General features: G+C 37.2%; 1 protein-coding gene across 4 annotated transcripts in view; it reads left to right on the top strand.

The window, feature by feature from the left end:
• BICRAL (BICRA like chromatin remodeling complex associated protein) overlaps positions 1–24,291 on the top strand; it is a 36,429-nt gene extending 12,138 nt beyond the window's left edge. For 3 of the 4 annotated variants that reach the window (XM_060754358.2, XM_060754360.2, XM_060754359.2), the window contains exons 2-12: positions 2,385–2,433; positions 4,723–4,771; positions 4,862–4,930; positions 6,147–7,841; positions 11,465–11,555; positions 12,778–12,872; positions 14,329–14,390; positions 14,524–14,669; positions 15,082–15,176; positions 18,840–18,942; positions 20,299–24,291. In XM_060754358.2, the coding sequence (XP_060610341.2) occupies positions 2,390–2,433; positions 4,723–4,771; positions 4,862–4,930; positions 6,147–7,841; positions 11,465–11,555; positions 12,778–12,872; positions 14,329–14,390; positions 14,524–14,669; positions 15,082–15,176; positions 18,840–18,942; positions 20,299–21,095 (3,246 nt within the window). In that variant the 5' untranslated portion in view covers positions 2,385–2,389 and the 3' untranslated portion in view covers positions 21,096–24,291. The remainder of the gene's footprint in view (positions 1–2,384; positions 2,434–4,722; positions 4,772–4,861; positions 4,931–6,146; positions 7,842–11,464; positions 11,556–12,777; positions 12,873–14,328; positions 14,391–14,523; positions 14,670–15,081; positions 15,177–18,839; positions 18,943–20,298) is intronic. The other variant, XM_060754361.2, reaches the window with a different exon arrangement.
• The last annotated feature ends 1,270 nt before the right edge of the window (positions 24,292–25,561 follow it).

Here is a 25,561-nt window from a genome sequence, read left to right as displayed (position 1 = left end):
AAGGTTTTTTTTTAAAAAAACAACAAAAGTTGTCATTGAATTTTTCATCCTATGGATAAGACTGTCCAGTTAAAAATAAAATCCTCATCTGAGAACATTTTGACTTTGGCAAACCAGTCCCAAGAAACAAAAGATTCGTTCAGGTTAGGGTGTTCTGTACTAACCAGCAAATGTACTATGTCAGAAGAGAACAAGGAAGCCAGGACATTTCCAGTAAAACATCTTCAGCTACATTTAGATTTACAGGCATCTGACTCTCTATATAAAGTGTCAGACTTGGACATCAACTGAAGGCAGAAATAAATGGCACAGTTTATCTTCATTTTTAAAGCTGGCATGTATATCTAGCAGTATTCTGTACTTTTATATAATGTACAATGTTGTATATGTCTCAAATATATTATGCAGTCTAGTGTCATGAATTAGAAGAAAATTTCAGTAAAATCACATGTTCAAGTGTTGTGCAGATGGAAGGAGGTGCCAAAGATTCCCCGTACCCAGATATAACAGATACACGAGCCTTATACATTGGGGCAAGGACAACACATTAGTCCATTTCTCAGTGGCAGTGCATCTGATGAAGACATTGACAATGTGAGGAGACAGGATGGCCCAGTTTCCTACATTGGGTTTATTCTGGTACTCACTTAGGCGATCCCTCATTTTCCGAGGAGGATTGTCTTCCAGTGTTCTTGTGGGTCCGTATGTGGCTGTGGAGCCCTATTCTTGCTCTGCATCTTCTTCCACAGTGAGGGCATTGGTTTCCAGGTGGAAGGCGGTCTCAGTTGGGGTTGGCTTGATGTGCCTTCCTCTTGGCACGCTTCTCCCTTTCTCCTGGATTCATCACTGAGCCTGGAACTCCAGGTTTTGGCAGTGGCCAGGGGAGCTTTTGCACAGGTTTTTTGGAGGTATTGTGACTAGATATCTACACTAATAACTCCTCAAGGAAGCCCTAGAATGAAAAATTATATATAATGTATTATATAACCTCGTGTATAAGTTGACCTCATGTATAAATTTTCGGATTTTGATATAACCCATGGATAGAGAGTTATTCCACATTGCATTGGTGGGACCAACCACCCTTAGCTGCCTTTGCCCATCACAGCACCACATCTGGTCTTTTTGAATGCCTAAATAGGAAATTTAGGCATTCAAAAAGACCAGATGTGGTGCTGTGATGGAGAGAATAGTTCCCACCTTTTGCAGTTAAGGCAATGGTTCCTTTCTGATAAAAAATATTGTTCAGTACATACATTAACATGTGAATAAATTGACCAGGATTTTTAACCAAAATATCTAGACTTAAACATGAATATATAGGATAGTTGGAAAAGACATTGAATGTCTTTGCAGTCAGAGGAATTGTAAATGATAGTAAAGGACTCGGGGGACGGGGGAGCTTTATTTTAGACTAATCCCAATCCATTACAGTGTGTGCACTACTTTTACCAGTAGTCTCACATGTAGTTTGCTGTTTTTAGTACATATACCTTGAGAGTTAGCTATCAATGCAGGTTTTTAAATTGTGACACCTGTACCCTAATCCTTTAGCCTTCTAGACTAGCACCTTATATCTCTTTACCCCCTTTTTAAATAATGCATAAGACCACTTTTGCTGGCAGGATTTTGTTTGGCCTGTGGAGGGAGAGTGATTGGGAAACTATGTTTTAATCTGTTTTATTGCATTTGTATGTTTTAATTATTTTATAATTTGATAAGTTATATTTATTATTTGTATGTATAATGAGGCACTTAATTTTGCCATAATCTGTAAGCCGCTCAGAGTCCCCTTCGGGGTGAGAAGAGTGGGGTATAAATATAGTTAATAATAATAATAGTAATAATGATAATAATTTATTAATTTTGATTTTCATCAAACCCAAGGCAAAGTTTTTTATACTGAAAATTATACTAAAATGATGCTCGTATATGTAATCTTTAGGAATTTCAGGCAATATTCATCTGAAATATGTTCAAGGGTTACCACAATCATCAATAGGTAACCTCTGGCAAACCTTTATCTGTTAACCACAGATACCTATCTATAGTATGTGAATAATAATATTGGGCTAGCATACAGAATCATAAGAATTTTTACGATAATAAACATACACTATTGTAAAATACATTACTATCTTTATTCCATAAGCTTCATCCTAACCATATTTTTCAGAAGTAAGACTTAGTGAATTAAAAATGTCTTATTTGCTGAGGAGTATTTTTAGAATATCCGCCTTCATAGATCTTTGTAAATTTACTCATCATAAATAAACATGTTCCATATAATTATTTATTATACAAAGTAATCTCTCTTACTGACTTTTTCTGGAAGGAAATATATCTGTTTTATAATACAACATGAGTGTCTGCTTTTTCTTTAGTTGTCATGGATGATGATGATGATGAGTCCTGTCTCTTTGATCTTATTGGGTAAGTCTTTTTTGTTGTTAGAAATTGATAAAAGAAGAGATTATGTAAAACCACTTTGAACCCAAGACCACTTGCTAGATCAATAGAGTTGGATCAGAACTTACTCCTAAGGGCTTGGGTTGCTTTCAGTGGAAATAGATTCAGTAGAAATTCCCTGCTGGATAAAGTGTATGTGTTGATTTTTGTCATGTTCCCATGTAACCTTTGGCAGTTACCATTATAAAGGGATTCCCAACCCTACTTTTAGGGGGCATAGAGCATCAAAAGGATGGAAGAATTGATGAAAAATACTGCTATAATACTGCTGTGTTCAAATTTGTTAATTTGAACCAAATTACTGTTTGTGATGGGTAGAAAAAAAAGTCTGATGTATGTTTACTTAGGAGTAGATCCATTAAACTAAGAGGTTTTCTAGCCTTTCTGTTGCATTGGGACTGCTATAAATAAAATGAAAGTGTCATCATGTTCATTTAGTTATTTATTTAGCCAGTTTTCATTTATTTTCGTAACAGACCGAGTGAATACAAATTGCCTGTACCAGCATGCAGTGTTCCAATTCACAGTATTTGTCTTCATAATCAAAGACACAGTAACAATGAATATTATTTTAAAGCTGATGACTAGAATTGTGTTGGTGATATGTGCAGATGTAATGTTACATTTTGTTGTTTTAAATGGTTATTGTAGATGGAGGTATTCTGCACAGATCCCCTTCAGTTTGTAACCTGCTAATTGGTTGAACCGAAGCAATAGCTGGAGTAGAATGGGTCATCTGTCCCCCACTCCCAGATCTCCAGAGGATCCCAGAAAGTCCAAATAGATGCTCTTTTGCTAGAAAGATATATAAATTCAGTTACTGAAACCCACTGGTGAATAAAAAGACTTTGGAGCTGATGCAGAAAGACAATGAGATGGTTGGGCAGAGTTCCTCTGGAAGGTCATTAAAACTGGCATTTTAACAGAAAAGGGTCTGTTACATGTCTTATAGCAGGGCATATCTTTTGCATTTTCTATTTAGAAGTTTGCCAGGATCTCCTGATGTACTCAGTGTGAAATAAACAAAAGAAGATTACATTCTTAGGATTTAAGATCTAAGTCTATTTATGAGACTTAAAAATATTTAGACTGTTAATATAAACAAAAAAATTAAGAATAGACTAAAATCATTTCAAATCAAAACACACACATAAAGCAGTCAGAACAACTATACTTCGTTTTAAGAACCCATGAAATGAGACAATCCTAGCTGCCCTCTGGATGTTCAAAAGTGATGTCCTTTGGAAGTAAGTTCCACAGTTGGGGGATTGCTGCAGAGAAAGCTTGGTCCCAACTACTTACCATCTTAGATTCACCTCCCCCTTAGCTTTTTTGTAGTACCTAAAGATGACAAATGAGTCAGGTGGAAAAGTTACTATTATAGTAATAGTTCATACAGACTCTCAGTGACTATATTATTTGTAAGCTATTATCATGTCATCATCAATTGGGCAATATATATTGAACAAATTAGCAAAAAGCAAGGAGACATTACAGAAGGTGTGAAAACCTATACAATTTCTATGGAAATTATGAAATGGCATAAAGGGGCACTGCTGAAAATAATAGTTTTGATGTATTTCCAAAAAATCTCCTTTGTAGAGAAGACAGAAAACACTGTGCAAGCCTTCTTTATTTAGATACTGGCACTGGTATCCATTGTATTAATAAATAAAGGTCTGTTCCCTAGAGATGTTTTGCCAACAGCTCAAATATATGGTAATAAAATATAGACCTCTAAAACTGAACTTTGTGGTGTTGGTGGCAGCCCTAAGCAACAAATCTGTTATGGTGTTTCTTGGCTAGCTTTGTTCAGAGGAGGTTAGCTATTGCATTCCTCTGAGGTTGAAAGAGTATGATTTTGACAAGGTTACCCAGAGGGTTTCCATGGCCATATAGGGATTTGCACCTTGGACTCTCAGATTTCAAATCCAGCACTCAAACCATTACATCACACTGGCTCTCTAGAGTGCATCCTACGTGCAGTTATTGTTGGAAAAGACTTACATGACTATGATAATAATGCAAACTTTAAAAAAAAGTATTAAAATAATATTTGATAGTTGCATAATACGATAAATAGTTAAATTAAAAGAGATTTGTGGTGTTGCTTTGTAAAAAATAACTCAGATTTCTGCTTCTGACTGAATGCTCCAAGTTATAGAAACTTTTGGAATTTGTTCAAGCAGGTATTTTTAAAGAATATTATAACAGTTATAAACCTCACTTTCCTTGTTTGTGTTTTTTTTAAAGAGACCCACAGGCACTGAATTATTTCCTCCATGGAGCAGGCAGTAAATCTGTAAGTCACATTCTGATATGTTAAATGTAGATATAATTTTACTAACTGTGCTACTGTTAGTTTAATGTTATTTTCTCTATGCTGTAACAGAACAACGAAGACTTGACTAATGCAGGATATTCTGCAGCCAATTCAAATTCCATTTTCGCCAATGCCAGTGTAAGTACATAGGAAAAAAGGTTAAATTTTACTTTGGGTTTACAATTCAGGCATGGTCTTTTGACACTGTTTGTAATTGTATAGAATAGATATAGGATTTGATTTTCTTATAAGTCTGTTTTGGTGTGTGCATGTAACCTTTAAACAGTTCTTTCCAGTTGGCTGGTATCCCTAATATTTTTGAGTGTATTTCCTCCTTATTTGCATATGTGAAGGGTGAGGTTTGGAATATTTCAGCTACACAAACCAGTTCTGGAGATCTCCAAAGGACCCAGTTATAAAAGCTGTATACATGCTTCCCACACATATTCATAACAAAAATGAGATGGCAATAAATAGGAAGTTGCTATCCCCCAGTGTTTGAGTCCTGTGGGCTTTACACACCACATGAATGGGCAACATCTAGGAGTAAAAGCTCTTCAGATGTCTTGGGGATGGATAGAGTGTATTTCTTAAGGCTCTAATAGATTTCCCATGGAGATAGAAGTTAGGTGATGTGAGACTCTTGATCCCCATGATCTGTGATAATTGGCTTTAGTGTAATTGAAGAATTTTGCTCTTTCTCTGTGTCCACCACACCCCGACTTTGTGATCCAGGCTGGTAGCTTCAATATATGTTAAGGGGATTAATAACTTTCCACCCTCTAGGCATCTGTTTCATTTCAGATAGGGTGCGTTCACTTCAGAATTAATACAGTTTGATGCCTCTTTAACTGCCATTAGTCAATGCTATGGGATCATGAGGGTTGTAGTTTTGCAACGTCTTTGGCCTCTGCCAAAGAGTACTGGTGACTCAACAAACTACTTGTCCCAGGATTCCATAGCACTGAGCCCAGTGATGTCAAACTTTTGTAGTGTACATGCACCTCCTAGGCTAATAAACTAAACCATAGGTATTTGAGTGGAGTCCTGTCAAATGACATGAAATGCAATACTTAAATTACAATATGCTCATATATTATGTACAAAATGGCCAAGGAAAACTATAATTTGAATTAGGGTAAGTGTTTTACTATAATGTTATTGCCCTATCTCCTTCAGGAGTGCCAGCATACTTGCACCTTTCTTTATGCCTGTGATATTTAATATTGGCTGCTCCAGCATGGTATTTTTGAGGAATATTTTGGGGGGATGAAGAAGAAAAAACAGGAACAGTCAACCTACAACATAATTTCAAACACATTGGCTTGATCTTTAACATATTTTTTTCTTCCAGAGTTCTGAGTCTAAGTCGTCAATCAAAGGTGTGAGTGGTCAGCTTGGAGAGGGACCTAGTGATGGACTACAGTTGCCAAGTAGCCTTCAGTTTCTTGATGATGAACTTGAATCTTCTCCATTGCCTGATCTCAGTGAAGATCAGCCATTTGATATCCTCCAGAAATCTCTACAGGAAGCTAATATTACAGAACAGACTTTGGCAGAAGAGGCTTATCTGGATGCCAACATAGGCTCCAACCAACAGTTTGCACAAACTCAACTTCATCCTTCCTCATCAGCATCTTTTACTCAGGCTTCTAATGTTTCTAATTACTCAGGTCAGACGCTGCAACCTATAGGAGTTACTCAAGTGGTTCAGCAACCCGTTGGAGCATCGTTCACAAGCAATACAGTTGGTGTGCACCATGGCTTTATGCAACATGTGGGAATCAGCGTTCCCAGCCAGCATTTGTCAAATAGTAATCAAATTGGTGGTCCTGGACAGATACAGCTAATTGGTTCATTCAGTAACCAACCTTCCATGATGACCATCAATAATCTTGAAGGATCACATATTATATTGAAGGGTAGTGGACAGCAAACACCGGCAAACATGAGTGGTGGACTCTTGGTTCACAGACAAACTCCTAATGGCAACACACTGTTTGGCAACTCAAATTCAAGTCCAGTAGCACAACCTGTAACTGTTCCATTTAACAGTACAAATTTTCAGACATCCTTGCCTGTGCATAACATCATCATACAGAGGGGCCTTGCTCCAAATTCTAACAAGGGCCCCATCAATATTCAACCAAAGCCTATTCAGATGGGTCAGCAAGCCACTTACAATGTGAATAGCCTGGGAATACAGCAGCATCATGTGCAACAAGGGATTCCTTTTGCTTCATCAAACTCACCTCAGAATTCAGTTGTTGGTCCACATATGTCTGTTAATATTGTTAGTCAACAAAACGCAAGAAAATCAGTTGCCCCTCAAACAGTAAGCAATGCCAGTGGTAGTATTGTTATCCATTCTCCAATGGGACAGTCTCATGCACCTCAGAATCAGTTTCTTATACCCACAGGCCTGTCAGTAAACCCTAATTCAGTTCACCACGTCCAGACGATAAATGGGCAGCTTCTTCAAAATCAGCCTTCCCAGCTTGTTTCTAGTCAAGTATCCTCTGATCATGTTATGCTAAACAGGAACTCTGCAAACATGCTAAGAACTAACCAGCCGTATTCCGGACAGATGTTGAATAATCAGAATGCTGTCCAGCTAGTTTCTGGTCAGACGTTTTCAGCTTCTGGAAGTCAGGTTATAGTAAACCACGGGAATTCTCAAATTGTTAGCGGCCAGGTTCCACTACAGCAGGCATCTCCTGCTGTGTTGCATTTATCCCCTAGCCAAGGAAACATTTCCCAAAGTAGAACAAACTTTTCCACCATGTCTCCCGGACAGTCAGCCAGTTCAAATATGTCATCCAACAGCCGGTTTACTGCTGTGAGTTCTTCTGCCGCTGTACACCCCAGCATTGGGCCTTCAGCCCAGTCTGTTGCTTCAGGAGGAAGTTTTGCTGGTGATCAACTTACGCAGCAAAATAGAATGCAGTTGGCAGTCAGCGTGTCACATCGTCTTCCAGTTTCTTCTTCCAAGGCTGTCAATACTTTTAGTCACACATCAGTGACCCAATCGCAGTTTTCCTTTGCCCAGGTATGGACTAAGGCATGCTTAAAAGGTTATGATCATTGTGTTTTAAGAAAATATTATAAGAAGCTTATAAGAAGTTGGATATTATTGTGCAACCTAACCTTACAACTTGTAAATGTTTAATATGGTTTTTATTGTTTTGCAGGTCTCAGCTTTGCAAAAAATCTATAGAATTTATGTTAACACCAGTTTTCCTTTGTTGGAATGATTTGTCTGAATTCAAAAAGGCTTATGGTTGCTAACAGTGATTCCATAATGTTTAGATATTTATTCATTTAAAACTGAGACTGTTTGGGAAGTTTAGTAGAACAAGACTGAATTGTAGTGAGTTGCATGTTCTCTTTAAATGCAGTAAAAAGGAGATTTGGAAGTTTGCTTCTCTTTTCCAAGAACTGCTTGAAAAACTATGGTCATTCTTAACTATGAGCAGTTTGAAGAAACCAACTTATCAGGTTTAAGCTATTTTCATTAAGATCAAACATTGTGTGAGGTTTGGATATAACAGAAATGAGTGTTATTCTGGAACATGTCCAGAGAAGGGCGACCAAAATAGTCATAGTTGTGGAAGCCAAGTGCTATGAGGAGTGCTTTAGAGAGCTGAGTATTCTTAGCTTAGAGAAGAGAAGGTTAAGAGGGGACATTATTACTATGTTTACATATTTGAAAGGATTTCATATTGAGGAGGAGGCAGGCTTATTTTCTGCTGCTCTAGAAACTAGGATACAGTGCAATGGATTCATATTGTAGGAAAAAAGTTGCCACCTAAATATTAGGAAGGACTTCCTGATGGTTAAAGCTGTTAGCCAGTGGAATATGCTTCCTGGGAGTGTGGTGGAGTCTCCTCTGGGTTTTTTTTTAAAAAGAGAGTCTGGATTACCATCTGTCAAGGATGCTTTTGATTGTGTGTTTCTACTTCATAAGGTTGGACTAGATGATCCTTGTGTCTCTTCCATCTCTATTATTCTATGATTCCAAAATGGAACCAAATGTTTTTGGTATTTTTCCCATATACAGGCAGTCACCAAGTTACATACAAAGATAGGTTCTATCAGTTTGTTCTTAAGCTGAACATTTTTAAATGTAACTTCAACCATATGTACTGTATATACTTGAGTATAAGCTGAATTTTTGAGCCCTTTTTTAGACCAAAAAAGCCCCCCTCAGCTTATACTCGAGTCAAAGTTATTTATTATTTCACTCTGTAATTATTATTGTTTTTATTACATTTATTATTTTACTCTATTTATTATTATTACATTTACATTATTTTACTCTATTCATTTTTATTACATTTATTATTTTTCCTCTATTATTATTATTGCATTTATTATTTTATTGGATTATTACTGTTATTACATTTCAGTTGTTTTACTCTATTATTTTTTATTTATATATTATTTTACTTTATTATTATTGGAAGGATATGTAAGCACACTGAAGAAGGTTAGAATAATGGTTTAATCAGAGTTGGACAGTCTTATCTTAAATTACAGTTTTATGTAAATATTTAAAAAAGCATTTAACCTACTGATGCCTCAATTAATGCATTTATTGGTATCTATTTTTATTTTGTGATTTACCAGTAGCTGCTGCATTTCCCACTCTCAGCTTATACTCAAGTCAACACATTTTCCCAAATTTTTTGTGGTAAAATTAGGTGGCTTGGCTTATATTCGGGTTGGCTTAAACTCGAGTATATACAGCATGTGTGTGTGTGTGAATGTTTATCCATCTATATGCATGCATGCTTTGGGTAGCATAGGGAAGGGTTAACACCCCAGTGGTGTTTGTTTTGCTGTCTGTGCCTCTGTTCAGAGATTTCATCTCACTTTCTGTCACTGTGATAATTGGATTTTGAAAAAGTTGGTTTTTTGTGGAAACAAGGGTTGGTGATAGTTTCAGTTGATACAACTTTCCCCCATGATAACTCATCCAGGAGTGACTTTCCCTTCCCTGGGGTAGATTTCTCTCACTTTGTGTTGTCTCATGCCCATTCTTAACTATGAGTCATTTGTAAGTTGGATACTTGTAACTCAGGGACTGCCTGTATACATTTCAGAGGAGAGGGAAAGGAAGAATGCACAACCACAATGGTTTTTGCAGCTTATAATGTTAAACTAAACTGTCACTTGAAACACATCTACACTGACAACTTAGGTCAGTTTGGAACTGATTAGGGAGAAACTAGATTTTTCTGTGCAGATGATTGCATTGACATTTCTGGAACAGGTTTGAGGCCAGGGAGGTCATTACATTAACCGTGGAAGGTGACCTCAAACCAGTTCCAGAATGTATAATTCCCCCCCACATTTTTGGTCGAAATGCACACCAGTTTTCCAGAGGCATAAGAGATGGGGAAAAGAGAAAGTTACATTTAGCAGTGATCAATTACTTGTTCCAGAGGACCGGTTAACCCCTTGCTGCCCTTGGATGTTTTCGGGCAGCATTCTTAAGAAAGAGAAAACAATGCAATTTAATGTATATTTCTGCTGTTTGTTCACTGCACCTTTAAACATCCAAAATAATGTAGGATTTGGTGGCTGAATTGAAGATCAGACCTATAAAATAGAAAGACGTGTTGTATACAATACTAAAACAAATACTGTGATTGCAAAATGTGTTGCAACAGCAGAAAGATATTGGGTGTAATATCTATAATGATATTCAGAAATCATTCAGAAGTAATAATCTCAGTTTAAGTAACTGTGGTTTACTGGGCTGAGGTGATTGTTTCAACTAGCCCTCTTCCAATTTCATTTGCATGACAAAATGAATATACTTTTAGGGTGTATTATAGCATAGTTTCCCATTGCATGCCAATTGGGAAAGCTCTTTAATTTTGGATTACAAACAGGACCATGAAACTGGGATCTGTTTCTGGTTTTATGTCCTGGTCTGAATTCAAAGATGAAAGCATATGCATGCAACTTGTTCTTAGTTTAATAAAGAAAGATTAATATGTCTGTACTGTATTAGATTCTGTAGCAGTGAGTATCAGCTCAAATAGGATTTGGGACTATAAATAGATTTAATGTGCCATCTGCAGCCTGACCTCCAGAGTCTTCAGATGTTAATGACTGTACAACTCAAAATCAGTCTGTGTACTTGTCTAGCACCAAGAACATGTAGGACAGTAGGAAATTGGTTCCATTTTCTTGGACCCCAGACCAGGTGGGGAAACGAACTTCTGCATTCCTTCTGCATCCAAAATACCATATAGTGGCGTGAATGTTATTATTTAGAGGAGCAGAAAAATAAAAAGGAGAGTATCAGATAAGTTTCTAATTTTTTTTCACACCATATGTGAGTGTCTGACACCTTTTTACACCTGCTGAATTGCTAGTATGACTCAGTGTATTCAGTAGACCTATTTCCAAACAATAAGTTTGGAAGGTGGCTTTAATTGCATAAAATCTCACAAATAAGGTGATAGTGAAGCTAGAAATTGCTCGATGGGTGGAAACCTGACAGATAAATGAGTTCAAATACTCCTTGCAAAGACTCATGTTATTCACAATGCAAGCTAATAAAATTGATTTTCAGTTGCTTATTACATTTTATTTGTAGAATATTTGTTTCTACCTTGGTTTTAATTACTGGTGTATTTCTGTGTGGTTTCTTTACAGGCTCAAAAAAAGGTTGCAAACCTAGCATCTTCAGGTTCATCATTAAAATCACAGGATACCCTGAGACAAGCTCAGCTAACAGGTCTTCTAGGTAATACATTGCAAGCTTTCCTCAATTTCTCAACTATGAAAAATCTAATTTGTGTTATTATTGTATTAAATATTATATGAAGAGGCTAATGTTTATAGTTGTGTTCTTCTGTAGAAAATAAATCTAATCTTATATGTCTAAAAGTAAAGTTTGTGTAAGGTTGTCAGAGGGTAAATGACAAATCCTTTGCAGATTTCCATGTTTCTTCTGTTTGTCTAATTGGGTCTCATATGATGGTTAAAAGAGATAGATGGCTGTACTGATAATGTAGTGAAATGTATGTAAATGTTGTGCTAGAATAATAGAGGGAAGACACACATACTGTGGTAGAAATGCAGGTGACACATAACTTGGGTGACAACCCGAATCCTGAGTCAGAATTTGGGCTTTCTCCCTACTTAAGTTAACCTGTGGCAAGGCTGCATTAAGGTCTACTTCCCCCAGGTTGACTCAAATCAGCCCTGTGTGGTGTTTAGCTGCTGTGGGGCTGTTTTGACTTAAGTGGTCAGTGTAGATGTTCCCAGAGATGTATCTTTTCCCGTAACTGATGCTTGTTCATGTAGGACCAGAAAAGATGCAGAACCCCTACCAACTATGATATCAATTACCAATGAGAAAATACTGCAAATTCTGTTTTTCCGTATGCCACATTTCTCAGTAGAATCATTGAGTTTGAATGGCAATATATTTCTGGTGATATACCAAGGTTATGCCCCAGAGATTCTATATGGCCAGTGCAGCTTCCCAGGCTGTGAAAGTTGCACACTCCTGTTTTAGGATACAGGTTGTAGAGGTTTCTCAGATTTGGAGGAATGTTTTATCTTCACTGCTAATGTCAGATCTTTACGGTTGGGGATGGAGGAGGCCTGATCTGTGGTCACTGATATGCTTTGTCAGACAGTATTGTTGCACCATTAGGTGAGCTTTGGTTCCTCTGAATGACTGGTGCTTAGATGTGTGGTTATAACAAACAGACCCAGTATGTTCTTTGGATCATCTCATTAACATGTTATGAATGTGTTTTCTGTAACTGCTGCATACCATACAATATACTGTATTGTATAGTAAAGAACAGTTAGAAATGCATTCCTCAGCACATAAGTATGTTTAAGGGCAAATATTTTAAAATCATTAATTGGACTGTTTTGGCAGAAGATCCCAGATGCTGTTACGTGTTTTGTTTTGCTTTTGTTAAGGAATGTCATAATGCATATGTTTATAGGACAAGATTCTGTGGGCAAAACCATACAGCAATCTGTAGGTACGGCACTGTCCCACCAGGAAAAAGCAGGAGGATCATGTCAACCAAATGCTCAGGTAGGAACTGCGCCCTTCTTTTTTACATTTACATTTTAGTGCAAATCGACTAGGCTAATAGTACACCAATGATTTTCATTTTGTACCTGTGCATATCAAGAGTGGGTAACTTCCAGAGGTGTGGAAACTGCGCATATAGCTTTCTCTGAATCTTCAGGGATTGCTTGTGTTTCCTGTTGCCTCCCCTGTTTCTTCTTTCTCTGCTTTTAAAACAAGAAGTCGATGATAGCTTTGGGAAGAGGTCTTGTATCTAGAAATAGATTGAAGACAGAAAACCTTAAAAATGCTTCCAGTAGCCTTGCAAGCAATTCAGTTTCAAAAATATAGGGGATGGGTAGCTACAGTTGGCTCTAGGTAAAAATAATGATTAGCAAATGATAAACCTTCCATTGATAAAGTCTGCCATGATATTTCATTCTAATTTTTTCATAAAACTAAAGGATTTTCAAGTAGCTAGAATAATCCAATAATTGAATGTCATTATTTTTATGTAAGACATGTGATTGTTCTTTGGAGGAATGAAACTACGACACCAATAATCCCATATTACAACAGCTCCACTGGCTTCCTGTTTGTTACTGGGCAGAATTCAAAGTGCTGGCTTTGGCCTATAAAGCCCTAAATGGCCTCAGCCCAGTTTACCTGTCTGAACGCATCTCCCTTTACGAACCACTACGGAAACTAAGATCTTCTGGGGAGGCCCTGCTCTCAGTCCTGCCACCATCTCAGCCGCATTTGGTGGGGACGAGAGACAGGGCCTTCTCAGTGATTGCCCCCCAGTCATGGAACTCCCTTCTTGGCAATATTAGATCCGCCCTCTCCCTCCTGTCCTCTAAAAGGATGGTGATAACCTGGCTGTGGGACCAAGCCTTTGGGACAGTGCAGTGAGGCAAAATGGTGTCCTGAGATGATTTTAAGTAACCTTTAATGTGGATATAAGTGATTTTAATGTTTATATATATTTATGGTTTTATGTCCCGGAATTAAATGTTTGCTGTATATATGTTGTGCTCTGTTCTGAGTCCCCTGCAGGGTGAGGGCAGAATATAAATATTTTAAATAAATAAATAAATAAATAATGCCATTGTGGTGTGACATAGTGTTGGTGGAGCTTCTAACTATTGCCACTCTAAACTCTAGGCACATGGACTGTGTTTTGGTTCAGCCTATAAAGTGTGCCACAAGATCTTGAGCTTCCTTGTACATTTATCTTAACTGAGATGGGGCTTACTAATGAGAGTGTTTCTAGAAATGCATACATACAATTCCAGTCAGGTAGAATTACATGTGATTTTATCAATGTAGAGTCATGTTGCTCATGTTATGAAATTGTTCAGATATATGGTACTGATACTTTACAACAATTATCTTCACTTTGGGCAATGTGCACAAAATTATAACTTGTTTTTATAGAAGTAAACTATCATGTTGTAATAGTGATATATTTTGGACCTAGGTGGATGGTCATATGATAGGACAAAAGAGACCTGCTGCTAAACAGCTAACAAAAGGAGCCTTGTAAGTTTTTTTTTTTTTGCTTTATTCATACTTTAAGGAGCTTTCCCCCTCAATTATCCTTAGCTTTTTTGTCATGCTTTTGCACATCCATGATCTTATTGTAAATAACTGAGAACAGTCATTTTTCCATTAGTATTCTACAGCAGTTGCAGAAGGATCAGGCACATGCTGTGACGCCTGACAAAAGTCAGTTCAGATCTTTAAATGATGCAGTCCAGAGGCTCCTTTCATATCATGTGTGCCAGGGATCCATGCCAACAGAAGAAGACTTAAGAAAAGGTATAGTTTCTTTATCAAATGGTTGCAAAAACTTGTGTTTGTGGGTTTTTACAGAAATCAGACATGCTAAGTAAATGCATTTAGGAGGAATTGGAAAGGGATATTTTGTTACTAAGTATTGTAATCGTTACCATCACTACCATAATTTATTTATACGTATAACACTATCAAAATCACGGAGCCCTACCAAAGGTGTATAATTAATACACACATATACATAGATATATGCAGAAGGAAGAAGGAATAATACAAATATAAAACTATGCAATACAGTCAGCGTATTTTGTTTGCATTTATCACAGGTGTACAATCTAATTAATATGTGCACACACACATATACGCAGAAGGAAGAAGGAATAATACAAATATAAAGCTATACAATACAGTCAGTGTATTTTCTTTGTATTTTCAGTGGATAATGAATTTGAATCTGCAGCCACACAGCTTCTGAAAAGGACCCAGGCTATGTTAAATAAATACAGGTGTCTGCTCTTGGAAGATGCAATGGTAAGACTAACAAAATAGAAGGATTTGTGTAATTTACTGTACAATTACATAGTTAGCCCTAGCAGGCAATGCTTTCTTTAACAAATAACAAGTCTAGGGTTGGGCAGAGCTGGATTGAATTCTGTGTCATTTTGAGGCTTATTTTTTTCCTCTTATTGTAAATACCAGACATGGAGAGCATAATTCTGATACGGATCTCAGTAGTAGGAAAGGATTTAGGCCCCTCTTGGACATGATAGAGGGGCCATGATATGGTCTTTATCTGGCTTCCTCCCCTCATATCTAATTTGTTAAAGAAAAATTATGTGTAATGTGTTGTCGAAGGCTTTCATGGTCAGAATCACTGGGCTGCTGTGAGTTTTCTGGGCTGTATAGCCATGTTCCAGAAGCATTCTCTCCTGACATTTCACCCACATCTATGGCAGGCATCTCAGAGGTTGAGGAGTCTGTTTGAAACTAGGCAAGTGAGGTTTATTTATCTGCGAAATATCCAGGGTGGAAGAAAGAGCTCTTGTCTGCTTGAGGCAAGTGTGAATGTTGCAACTGTCCACTTTGATTAGTATTTAATGGCCTTGCAGCTTAGAAGCCTGGCTTGTTGCTGCCTGGGGGGAATCCTTTATTGGGAGGTGATTAGCTGGCCCCAATTGTTTCTTGTCTGGAATTCTGCTTTTTGAGTGTTGCTCTTTGTTTACTGCCCTGATTTTAGAGGTTTTTTTAACACTGGTAGCCAGATTATGTTCATTTTCATGATTTCCTCTTTTCTGTTGAAATTGTCCACATGGTAGTTAGAGTAGTCCAGCATGTCCGTATTCTCAAATAATATGCTGTGTCCAGGTTGATTCATCAGGTGCTCTGCTATGGCTGACTTCTCAGGTTGAGTTGGTCTGCAGTGCCTTTCATGTTCCTTGATTCATGTTTGGGCGATGCTGCGTTTGATGGTCCCTATGTAGCCTTGTCCACAGCTGCATGGCATACAGTAGGTGAAGGGATCCCTTTTGTCCTTTGTTGAACGTACAATTTCTTGGATTTTATGTTGTGTTTCTTCATTGATTAGATGAAGGGCTAGAAGGCATGATCATCAAGTTTGCAGACGACACCAAATTGGGAGGGATAGCCAATAGTCCAGAGGACAGGAGCAGAATTCAAAACGATCTTGACAGAACTAACAAACTGACAAAACTAACAAAATGAAGTTCAACAGTGACAAATGCAAGATACTCCACTTTGGCAGAAAAAATGAAATGCAAAGATACAGAATGGGGGACGCCTGGCTCGAGAGCAGTACGTGTGAAAAAGATCTTGGAGTCCTCGTGGACAACAAGTTAAACATGAGCCAACAATGTGATGTGGCGGCAAAAAAAGCCAATGGGATTTTGGCCTGCATCAATAGGAGCATAGTGTCTAGATCTAAGGAAGTAATGCTACCCCTCTATTCTGCTTTGGTTAGACCACATCTGGAATATTGTGTCCAATTCTGGGCACCACAATTCAAGAGAGATATTGACAAGCTGGAATGTGTCCAGAGGAGGGCAACTAAAATGATCAAGGGTCTGGCGAACAAGCCCTATGAGGAGCGGCTTAGGGAACTGGGCATGTTTAGCCTGAAGAAGAGAAGGCTGAGAGGAGATATGGTAGCCATGTATAAATATGTGAGAGGAAGCCACAGGGAGGAGGGAGCAAGCTTGTTTTCTGCTTCCTTGGAGACTAGGACACGGAACAATGGCTTCAAACTACAAGAGAGGAGATTCCATCTGAACATTAGGAAGAACTTCCTGACTGTGAGAGCCGTTCAGCAGTGGAACTCTCTGCCCCGGAGTGTGGTGGAGGCTCCTTCTTTGGAAGCTTTTAAGCAGAGGCTGGATGGCCATCTGTCAGGGGTGATTTGAATGCAATATTCCTGCTTCTTGGCAGGGGGTTGGACTGGATGGCCCATGAGGTCTCTTCCAACTCTTTGATTCTATGATTCTATGATTCTATCACCTTCCCTATGCAGTCAGTTCCCTTGTATGGTAAGAAGACTTTTCCTCTGGGTGGATCCTTGTATTTAGTCTCATGTTTGGTTCTTGGTCTTGCAGCTCTTCTGATGTCTGTGGTGTAGTATCCATTGGCTTGTAGAGCCCGGTTTAGGTGGCTCAACTCACCTTGGAGGAGGTGTGGTTTGCAGTTTCTTTTTGCACAATCTGCCAGGGCTTTAATTGTGCTTTAATTGTGCTTCTTTTTTTTCTTTTTTTACTTTAGTGATGGTTGGAGTTTTTATGTAGGTATCTATCTGTGTGTGTAGGCTTTCTGTAAACTGTGTGACCCAATTGTTGATTGGTTTTTAGGACAGCTAGAAATTATATTTTCCTGAGCTAAACGTATGATAGATGTCATACCTAGTTTGGCTTATTGCATATATGTTTCTGTGTTCCCATATGTATATATCTGTATATGTAGCTTTCAGCTGGGTCCATGGTCCAGCTCTCCCAACATAGTGTTCAAATTTTGACCTTTCAATAACAAAAATAGGAGCTTATAGAAAGAAGAAAAACATTGTCATGTGTTTGTAGTACCACATCAAGGACCTTGCAGTATTTTCTCTGGTGAGCGTCCTCTTCTCCTGGGGATATTTATGTAAATAGAGAGGACAGGGAATTGTTTGTTTCCCTTTGTGAGGTGCACACTCTGAAGATTTTCCTAAAAATTCCATAGTTAGCCATGTGAGAATGACTAAGTCTGAGCAGGATTATATGCATGGTAAATCAGTATTTGTCTATGAATTCTTCACAAGAGCAATGCCACTAAAGGATATTGTTCTGGTACATTCAGCTATTACCTTTAGTTGCTATGCCTATGTTGTACAGTTAATTCAGATAGAAGATGAAGAGATGCCCACCAAAAGTTTTTTTTTAAAAAAATCCTGACTTTTCACTACCAATAATGTCGATGTGGCTAAATTTCTGTGTAATCTGCTAGACTCGCGATAAGAAGCCACTTGAGCAAAATTGTGAAAACTATACTTTCTCTCTCATGAAGCTTAAAAAGCTACTCAGAACAGGCTTGGAGGTGGTAAGAAGTATTTCAGAAATTGAAGTGGGTGCTTTGACTGTGCTTTTCCTGCATGGCAGGGGGCTGGATTAGATGGCGCATGCAGTCTTTTCCAACTCTGTGAAATTATGATAATATGTGAATTAAGAGTGAACATTTTAGATTAAGGGAAAACAATCTTGGTGTTTTAATTTGAGTCTTAGATTTACAATTCCTGGAGACTGGGGTGCTTCTATACTGTAGATTTAATGCTGTTTGACACCACTTTAATTGCTATGGCTCGATATAGAACCCTGGTAGAGAGAAGGCTAAATAACTTCTTTCATAGCAAAGAAAAAAATTGTAACTCTTTTTCTCAACAGTCTTGCCAAGAAAAGCCAGTGGTAGATCTGCCTTACAGTTTTCATAAGTTGGGAATGACTTGAAAGTGCACAATGATTTAGATGAATTGTTTACACCAAGTACCACATGTATATCTTTGCTTTTTAAAACAAACAAAACAAAAAGCTCCAAACAGCACCATCAATAATTTTCAACCTGATTATGTCTGCTGAACTTATAAGGATATTTTATGGTACTGTTAGAAGTTAATAATGGTTCATGAAACAGAACAAATGATTTTCTTTTCTTTCTCAGAGGATAAATCCTTCTGCAGAGATGGTCATGATTGACAGGATGTTTAACCAGGATGAAAGACAAGCTCTGTCCCGGGATAAACGTCTCGCAATAGTCGATCCTGGTAAGATATTACTGTTTCAGAACTAAGGAGACAAATGAGTGAAATGAATACAGCATTGTCGCTTTTAACCATGAAAAGATTTATAATTTATGGGGTTAATTCTTTTGAATAATATGTACAGATGTAATATCATGATGATATTCATCATCACCCCCATTACCCCACAGTCCCCACCATGATTAATGTCTGGAAACTTTGGAGCCAAATGAAAAATATGTTCTTGCTGGGAGGAAAAGGATTCCAGTCTTTATAAGATAAGCAGTTCTGTCCTATTTGTGGGGCCTACCTTTAATTTATTGCTTCAATATTCCAGTTCTTTATGGGCTTAACCTAGAAAAAAGTCCTTTTGAACACAGCAGGATTTTTTTCTACAGAATCACGGTGTTAATTAATCGCTGATGAAATAAAAAGTGGAATATTCAGGGGAAAACCCAAATATTTTAGCACCAGACAGAAATACCTGGAAAACTGAGACTTACAAGATGCTGCAGTGTGAAATGCTGCTCTTTAGGTTCCATCTTTTGCCTCTTTGTCTGACTCTGTTCCTACTTGGCTATTTTCGTGTTGTTGGGGATCAATGATCAAGTATCTGTAGTTATTTTCCTGTAGCTGGGCACACTGCAGTGACATATAAGGGTCCTTTCTATAGTTACCTGACACAGGACAATAGTTGAACATAGCCTCAGTCATTCTTTAAGAACACAGAAATCATCATGATGTGTGGGCCGAGCTGGTTACAAGGTGTGTTTTAAGGGGTTACCCTTTTAAAATGGTTTTCAACAGATAGGTTGAAAATGCACTACAAGTTGAACATCCCTTATGTGGAAATTTGAGATCTGAAATACCCCAGAATTGTCCACATAAATGGCTGAAATAGTGTCGTCTTTGCTTTCTGTTGGTTCAGTGTATGAAATTTCTTCAGGTGAAATGTCTATGAGCCATAAATGTGTTTATATGTGAATCCCATCTCTAAGATAGCTCATTATATATATACAAATATGACAAAAATCCCAAAACACTTCAGACCCCTGGCATTTAGGATAAATGATTTCGGTCTGTGCTGGGCGATGACCTGAAATAATGTGGACTGTATATCAACTGGGGTCCTTTCTGCCAAAATTAAGAGGCAAAACCTGTAAAGAAAAGACTATGAGACAGCCAGGAAATGTTATATAAATATGTATGCCCATGCTCTTCAAGAAAAGCATTTGTATTTTCTAATTTCTAGATGAATTTTCAGGTTAAAGATGGTCCCAAGCTTTGAATGGATGAACATTGCTACTCTTTTATATATCTTACTGCCCTTAATATGCTATAATTCAGTATTAAAATGCTTTTTTTCCCTTCAAATTCCAGATGGCTTTCTGACAGATTTTTGTTGTCCTTCCACACAATTTGAGAAGATTGCAGATGAAACACATCCAAATGCAAATGATCTCCAATCAAGCAAACATTTAACTTCCCAGAAACAGACTGAAATCAGAGACAGGTCAAGTTCAAGCACAGCAGAGTCTTTAAATCACAGCAAACTTCATGTAGTGCCTAACAATATTGTGAGTTCCCAACAAGGAAATATTTCTATTAAAAAAATGGAAAGTCTCACAAAAGCTTTAAAAATTGAGAAAGTAAGCTGCTCTCCTGAAAGCCAACATACGGCTGCTTCTGAACAGAAAATGACTGGTAAAAACTTTGACAAGGTGAATGAAAACTCCCTAAGTTCTGAAGATCAGTCGTCCAAAACCTTATCAAGTTCAGAACATGGTACTCATAATAAAACATGTAGGAATACAGTCAATACTTGCTCAGAAACTGCATATAATCATTCCTTCCAAGACAAAATGCCTCGAAATTCTCCAAAGAATGAGAATCTACATCCAGATAGCACGAAAGGCTCTGGGAAACCCCAAAAGGATTTGCTGCTGAATAAGGATTTAGAGAATAAATTCAAAAACATGTTGGAACTGAAAAAGACTGGGAGGCAGCCACAGAGTGAGGCAGCGGGCAGTGGCTCCTTGGAATTAGAATATCCAAACTTCTCACTTATTGCTTCACAAGAAAATTGCCTGGAGAAGTTTATTCCAGACCACAGTGAAGGTGTTGTAGAGACTGATTCTCTTTTAGAAGCTGCTGTAAATAGTATCTTAGAGTGTTAATAGTTGCAGTACCATGGACATATTTCTCTTAGAAGCAAATGTGAATGACACCACAAGTACAGCCTGACTATGTCAAAGCTTACCCTTTCTAAACCTACCCCGTTCTGTGTTTGAGAGCAATGCTCATTCTGGTTACAGTGAGAGATTTAGCAGTGTTTAAATCCGATGAGAACACTACCTAATGGGGTCTGTTCTTTGGCTGCATGTAAACAACAAAATACAATCTTGCGTTGAGAGAATGAATCTTGGCGAGTCACAGATTTGTACTCCTCTGAGTCTCTTTCACGCTACACAATTACAGCATTGTGTTCTGCTTTAACAGAAATGGCCATTGTCTGTGAAATCTTGGAGTTTGTAGTTTAATGAGGCACTAGAGCCTAAACTGCAAATTATAGGATTCTGAAGGGTGTTGCCAAGGAAGTTGAAGAAATATATAGTAGTACTACAATTGTGTAGTGTGAAAGGACCTAAGGTGTGGTTACAATGAAGAGATCCGAAGCTTCTGCATTTATTTTAGATTACTTTAGCATGTCATCAGACCCATAAGTTTCACTGAAGCTTAATTATGTTTAGTTGAAACATACAGCCTCATAACAATTTTAGTCACTGACTTGTTTCAAGTAGGTATATAGTTGAGGTTGACCACAATTTATCTACATTTGGATGACAAAGTAAGCTCTAATTAATCAAGCAAAAGTTGCTGATCCCTTTTTGTATGGTTTAGCATTGCATTCTAACTAGCCCTTTACAATAAGTTTGTGCTAAATGTTTCAGCGTTGTATCTTAATAAGACTTCAATTCATTTGTCCCTCTGTGACAAGGTAATACACTGACAATCACAGTCTAGTAACAGGTTTGGAAATAAATGTCATGAATGTACATTTACCAGGGGGAAAATGTCCCTTACCTACCTGCAACCCTTGATTTGTGCTTGAAACATCCACAGTATAGTACCTCTGTTTAGAAATGTTCCTCTCTCAGGTTTAGAAGAGAGAGAGAGACAAAAAAATATATGAAGGAATACCATTGTTACCAGAACGTTTACAAGGCTTTATCATTTTAAGCTATTTTCTGTTGCTTCATAGGCAGAAATGAATACATTACAGATTAATTTGGTCTCTGGAAGATGTACAGTTTTAATCACAACATGGCGTGAAACAATCCATGCCACACCATGAGTGGGAAATTGTGAAGGAAGATACTATGTTGTCAGCCATGAAATTCTGTATGAATACACACAGTTCTTCTGGAAAGTTGCTTCCATTTTATAATTGGATAAGTGGTATACATGTTTTTTTCTAGATCAAGTATTACAAGCACATCTATTTGAAAATTGTGTTGATATAGTAGTAATTTATACTTTAGCCTTAATCTGAACAGTTTCAAAGCCAGTACTGCTTTTTGCCTGTTTCTACTTCTTGGTGTTCAAGAATGTTAATCACTTATGGTGGCAGCCGTAATTACCAAAATAGATACAAACCAAAGTTAACTGATCTCATTAAAATATATGGCATATAATTCATAATTGAGAGCCAAAGGAGCCCCCTGTATGGTTAGCATTTGGCTAGTGGTCGTGCAGAATTTTATTTATGTATGTCTTTCATCTATGCTGCCATTCTATATTTGTTTTATTATATAATCCTATTTCCGAGCTGCTAGGTACATTGGGTTTTGCTTCTAATATGATGGATGTAACATGTTTGGCTGTTCAAAAAGATAGCAGGATGGGTTGCAAGGCAGTCTCTCTGTTGCTCTTTGTAATTTCTTCTTACATACGTTTTCAAAAACTTGAAAATTAACTTCATAAAATCTGGAGTGATAGTGGAATCTTGTGTATCCACAAGTTTGGAAATATTTTTTTGCAAAGTACTCATAAGAATGGGGAATTCCCTCTTTCGTTGAAACTGTACAGCTTTGTGCTTTGCATTTCAACAAGAAGCTATGGTTGTCAGTCAGATTGCCCAGAAGAAGGGGTTGTTCAGTGTTTTCAATCTTCCAATTTGTTTTAAAGCACAATGTTTTTATCTCTTAATTAAAAAAGAACTTCACTACCATCATGTTGAGACAGCATCACTATGGGATAATAAGAATAATCAAATTCAAGAGAATAGCCATATCATTGAATGTTTGATCCACGCTTCACAGGAATAAAAATATGGAGGGTTTTATTTTGCTTTCATTGCTACCTTTAAAACATGTTCCAGTTTAAAAATCACATACTAATAGAACTTTATATTCTTTGGTGGTTGTCTTTTGAAATAGCGATTTAGCATTCTCACTTTGGTTCATTTTTGTATGCAGGGCCCTTTACAGGCAGTGCAGCCATACATTTTTATAAAGGAATTGAACTGTAACCATAATGAGATTTCTGGGCAAGCAGAACGTACGTTACACCAGTCACACAAATCAATTGGAATTGTGATAAATTTGAAGTACCTCTATGGATCTGCCTTCTTTTGTTTTGATCTGGAAGTGTAGTTTCCATCACCTGTACAGAATATTCTCAAACCTAAATTCCAAAACAAACCCCATGCATTTGGAATCTTATGTGAGAGTTTACTTTTTAGGTAAAGTTTAGCCAAGACATCTGAAATGCACTTCATCAATGTGAAATGAATCGTACCTGTATTTATCTCAGCATTTTATGCTGGGAACCCACTGAACAAAGTTCAGCTAAATTAACCCCCGGGGTAGCTAATGTATTTTATTTATTTAATTGACCTTGATTATAGAGCTCTGAATATTTTAATTGGTAATGCAGTAAAATATTTTTGTTTGTTGTAAAAAGAAGTGTGAATTTGTTATGCAGCCCATGGTCCTGAAGCCAGTGAAGGCCATTTATTTGTGCTTAACTGCTTTGTAGGATTGGTCTCTTGACTTCCTGGATGTCTTTCCATATTGTCTAAGGTGAAAACAAAATTTTGGCTGGCAACTCTGAAAACCGATTCAAGAAGGTCAGCCTAATTGATCTGTTAAATTTGGGAGGCCTTACAGACTGACTTTACTGAAAGAGGATGTGTCACTTATTGTCAGTGTGGTATGGACTTTATTTGCTTAAATACCTTCATTTGTATAGTACGTCACTTGAAATTGCTTTGTATACATTTTGTAAAAATATTTATAAAATGTTTTGTAAAAAAAGTGTAACAAATTGCAGTTTATTTTGTTATGTTGGATAAATACTGTTTTAAAGACACACATTGGTATAATATATTGTTAACCCATGGCTAGGAAATGTTCAGCTAGAGACTACAAAGTGAAGCAACCATTGCAATACAGCCAAAGATTTGGGAAAAAAATGTGTTTATCTGTGATTGTTTTTAATTTAAACAAGATAAATAGTGACAATTGACAATATATTTTTATTACATGTATATCCTACCTTACAATATGATAAGTATACTGAGACAAATATACTCCCGTGTCCCATTTAGGGACTAACAAGGCTTGAGATCTGTGTAACTTTATTAATAATATTCTCAAGGTTTATCTATTTGAAAGGGCTCGTATACCTTAAACATGTTGAGGGAGAAAGAAAGACCTGTTTTGATTTTCATAATGAAGTGTCACCCTTTATTGTGATTTATTTATTTGTTCTGTAATAGTTTGTCTTTGAAAGATTTCAGACTCCTGGTCTTTAAGCCAGCGATCTACTAGAAACATGTAATTTATCCTGAAATGTCTCAAGTGTTTTAGGTTCAGGGAAGAAAGGCAGGGTATAAATTAACAAATATAAAAACTCTTTGCTCTTACATTTGAAAGGATAAGCTGTATGCAACAATGAAAGTTTGGGGACATTTCCTACCATCTCCTAAAAGTCTTTTGAAGTCACTACTGCCTTAATTTTTAAACAAGCTGTTATATATTACTGTCTACTGTTGATAAGATAATACATAAGTACTTCTCCAGTTATCTGGACTGCCAATTTCCCCCCAATGTGCCAGGAACCTGTGCATATTTCACCACATTATTATTGCATTAACTTACATAGTTTCCTGGTTACTTGCTATGGAGTCATAGCCGATGGTTCATGACTAGCGTCAGTTAGTAGGCCTCACTTTAAGAAGTCCTGGTTTCAGGTGTTCTTCTGGACTCTCAAAAATGTGTTGTGCTGAATCAGAATTCAGCATTTGAGTATGCCTTTAGTTGGAAACAACACATCGGGTAAGTGGAACTAGGACAAGTGAATAGAATAATACAAGACTGGGCACATAGTGGAAAAAAGCACATGTTAAAGCTATTTTGATTTAGAGGAAAATGCAATGATTTTGATCTAGGTTTATGCTTCCCTAGTGATGAAAGGAAAATATTGTACATGCTTACTCCTCCATTCCTTCATTCTGTTCTACTATATTGGAGAGAAAGAAATATAGCAAATAATAAATGGAGAGTCCCTTTTATGTTCTACTACCCTGTAAAACCATTGTTAGTTTTGCTTCTGGGGAAACTGCTTAATAAAACTCTGC

This window comes from Anolis sagrei, chromosome 1 (assembly GCF_037176765.1).
Source record: "Anolis sagrei isolate rAnoSag1 chromosome 1, rAnoSag1.mat, whole genome shotgun sequence".
Classification (NCBI taxonomy): domain Eukaryota; kingdom Metazoa; phylum Chordata; class Lepidosauria; order Squamata; family Dactyloidae; genus Anolis; species Anolis sagrei.
The sequence above is the reverse complement of the archived record's forward strand: the minus strand, read 5'-3'. Positions and strand labels throughout refer to the sequence as shown.